This window comes from Cibotium barometz, chromosome 12 (assembly GCF_041138505.1).
Source record: "Cibotium barometz isolate CiBa-2024 chromosome 12, ASM4113850v1, whole genome shotgun sequence".
NCBI lineage: Eukaryota > Viridiplantae > Streptophyta > Polypodiopsida > Cyatheales > Cibotiaceae > Cibotium > Cibotium barometz.
In genome coordinates this window covers 126,955-129,689 of record NC_141057.1, presented here as the reverse complement: position 1 = coordinate 129,689, position 2,735 = coordinate 126,955, and the positions used below count along the sequence as shown (strand labels likewise).

General features: G+C 46.4%; 1 protein-coding gene across 1 annotated transcript; it reads left to right on the top strand.

The window, feature by feature from the left end:
- Positions 1-201: 201 nt before the first annotated feature.
- On the top strand, positions 202-2,028 carry LOC147632911 (uncharacterized). The gene is made up of 2 exons (XM_086805894.1): positions 202-1,661; positions 1,765-2,028. The coding sequence occupies exon 1, from the start codon at positions 411-413 to the stop codon at positions 1,623-1,625; it is 1,215 nt and encodes a 404-aa protein (XP_086662020.1). The 5' UTR covers positions 202-410; the 3' UTR covers positions 1,626-1,661; positions 1,765-2,028.
- Positions 2,029-2,735: the final 707 nt, after the last annotated feature.

Sequence of the window (2,735 nt, the reverse complement as noted above, 5' to 3'; positions counted from 1 at the left end):
GGCATAGGCCTTTTTTTCCTATAAAGCGAGCCTCAACTATAATGCCTTTTTCTCCCATTCTCGAATACTCTTGCCCGTCATGCCACTAGTATATAGCAAGCAGATAAGATAAGATAGATGCCGTTATCTATAGATGGATGACTCATGAAGAAGAAATGTGTACTAAAGGGCGAAGGGGCTTACGCAAATTTATTTCAAAGCTTAGTCCTGCCTGGCGAAGTAGGTTGCTCCCCTTTCTTCATTGTGCGTTGTTGGACAGATATTTGTGTGTGCTAGGTTAGTCATCGTAAATGGGTTAGTCATCGTAAATGCTTGCAGCAGCAGGCAGGCAGGATTCTTCTATGAATCGAATCTAGGCCAGAGCTAGAGCTTAGTTTCCTTGTTTTTGGAGTCTAGAATTGGATGTAGAGATGACGATGGCGAGCAGCAGTAACATGGACAGGGTGAGGGAGTGGGAGGAGGGGTTGCCGTCGCCGCGCGATCTCACGCCCCTCTCTCACTGCCTCATCTCGCCCGAGCTCGCCTCTGCCTTCAGCATCGCCTCCGACAAGCCACGCTTCTTTTCCACTGAGGATGTCGACCTGGCATCTCACTCCGCCTTTTCCAGTCTCAAGCGCACGGACCCTTCTTCGTCTTCTTCCGAATTCCAGCATCAGGCACCCCATGATGCTGCAGGTGAGAGTCCTCACCCCTCTCGAGCTCTCATTTCTAGAGGGTTTCCTACATCTGTAAACAGGTCGAGATGCTATGCACACGATGCCGAGGGAGGCCCTTCATATGTTCATGATGGCATAGGAAGCTCTGGTGCTCATGATGGAAAAGGATGCTATCCCAAGGTACCCAGCGTCGCACAAGATGGTAAGGGCGATTTTACAAAGGTAAGCTGCCCTCATGATGACAAAGGGCGTAATGGCTTCTCTGAAGGTGCCAGATCAATTGGCGTAGCTAGCAAGCTCTCCACCTCTGAGACCAAACTAGATGCTAGCCCTGATGCTGGAGTAGCTAGTACTTGCCTGGGAGTTACCGATAGCTCTGATGGCATCACTAAGAACATGCGAGTTGACGAAGTTGACATGGGTATTGAGGCAGAGGTGGAGGAAGCTGAGTCAATGCAACCCGAGGAAAACCCTAATGAGGATCAGGCTGCTCGGACGCAGAAGCGGCCCCGCCTCGTCTGGACACCAGAACTCCACAAGAGGTTTGTGGAAGCTGTCGCCCACCTGGGCATCAAGAATGCTGTGCCTAAAACCATTATGCAGCTCATGAATGTGGAGGGTTTGACAAGAGAGAATGTTGCCAGTCATCTCCAGAAGTATAGGCTCTATCTCAAGAGGATGCAAGGCCTTTCCAGCGAGGGGCCAACATCGTCTGATCATCTATTTGCGTCCACTCCTGTGCCTCCAAGCCTGGCTGCCTCCACAAGGTATTTTGCAAGCTTTCCTGGTCATGTGGAGGAGGTAGTACAGGTGCCATTCAGAACACCACATGTCCCTAACTCTACAGGAAGGGCACATGTATCTGGGAGTGTCAATGCAGGTGGATCTTTTGCGCTCATGGATCCTTACCCTTACAATGCTATTGCAAGAGCACCGCCTTTGAGATTTGCATCAGGAGACCGCCTTTGAGATTTGCATCAGGAGATCAAAAGGAGGTGCAGCTAGGTAACAGTCAAAGCCAGCCTGCCTTGTCTTCTCATCACAATGTTAGGATGTTTTCGATGAGAAGTAAATGACAAGGCCGACTTTTTTTTTTTTTTTGTTGAAGCGTTCAGCAGGATCCTTTGATTTCTCCCCTATTTTCAATTATTTGGCAACATCTGGAAAGCTTATGCAACTTCCAGATCAGAATGTCCAGATGATCACCTCATAATTTATAACTGGTAGCATTTTCTTAAAGTCTGCTATGATGCTACACAGCTCTGGAAGACTGTCACAATTGGGTATCATGCATGATGAAATACTGTTAAAGCAACTGGTATGCTAGTTTCTATTGTTCATGAATACTTGCTTGTTTCTTCAAATTTACCCACATCAAGCATTGCATGGACTTTGGGTTCCTCTACTTAGAGTTGAGGCTCCCATGTTTGGGTGGTGACCTGAGAAAAATGATATTTACTTCTGTTTTTAAGCACTCTCCATGTGGGGGGATGTCTCTTTTTGATGGTTTGCAGGCATATGCATAGAACTTTCTTGAATTTCTACAGGTAGTTTTGATATTTTGGGATGATGAATGTGTGAGAAGTTTTGAGCCTGTACGGTAGCAGTAAAAGCACAATTTATTTTGACTAACTTAGATGGCACACAGTTTTGTGAAGCGTTTCTTTAGATGATACATGCTGCTGTGTGTTGCCCTCTTCCTTGCGGAGGACTTATCCTCCTGGCAGACATGTGTCTATGCTTGCATGGCAAAACTACTTTGTTGCAAAAGAGGTAGCAGTTTAATTTACTTTCACATGATCCAATGAGGGTCCCATTGATGATCCACCAAATAAGCAAGGTCACAGACGTGTTCTGTGAGAAAATCATCCGTATGGATAGCACGGACAACCTGATGAAGGCTTCTTCTCACTTTTTGAAGTAAAGAGGGTAGGGGTCTGTCAAGATTTCCTCGACCAATCGAAATTTTACTTGATAACCACTAGCCCACCACATTGTTGTGCGTACATACAGAAGTGGAAAATTATGTAATGGGTCATAAGCTGACCTTCGTGAAGAAACAGCTTCATAGAGGGGAAA

Excerpts from the sequence above, each read along its gene's own strand:
- LOC147632911 (XM_086805894.1), top strand. The coding sequence starts at position 411 with ATGACGATGGCGAGCAGCAGTAACATGGACAGGGTGAGGGAGTGGGAG.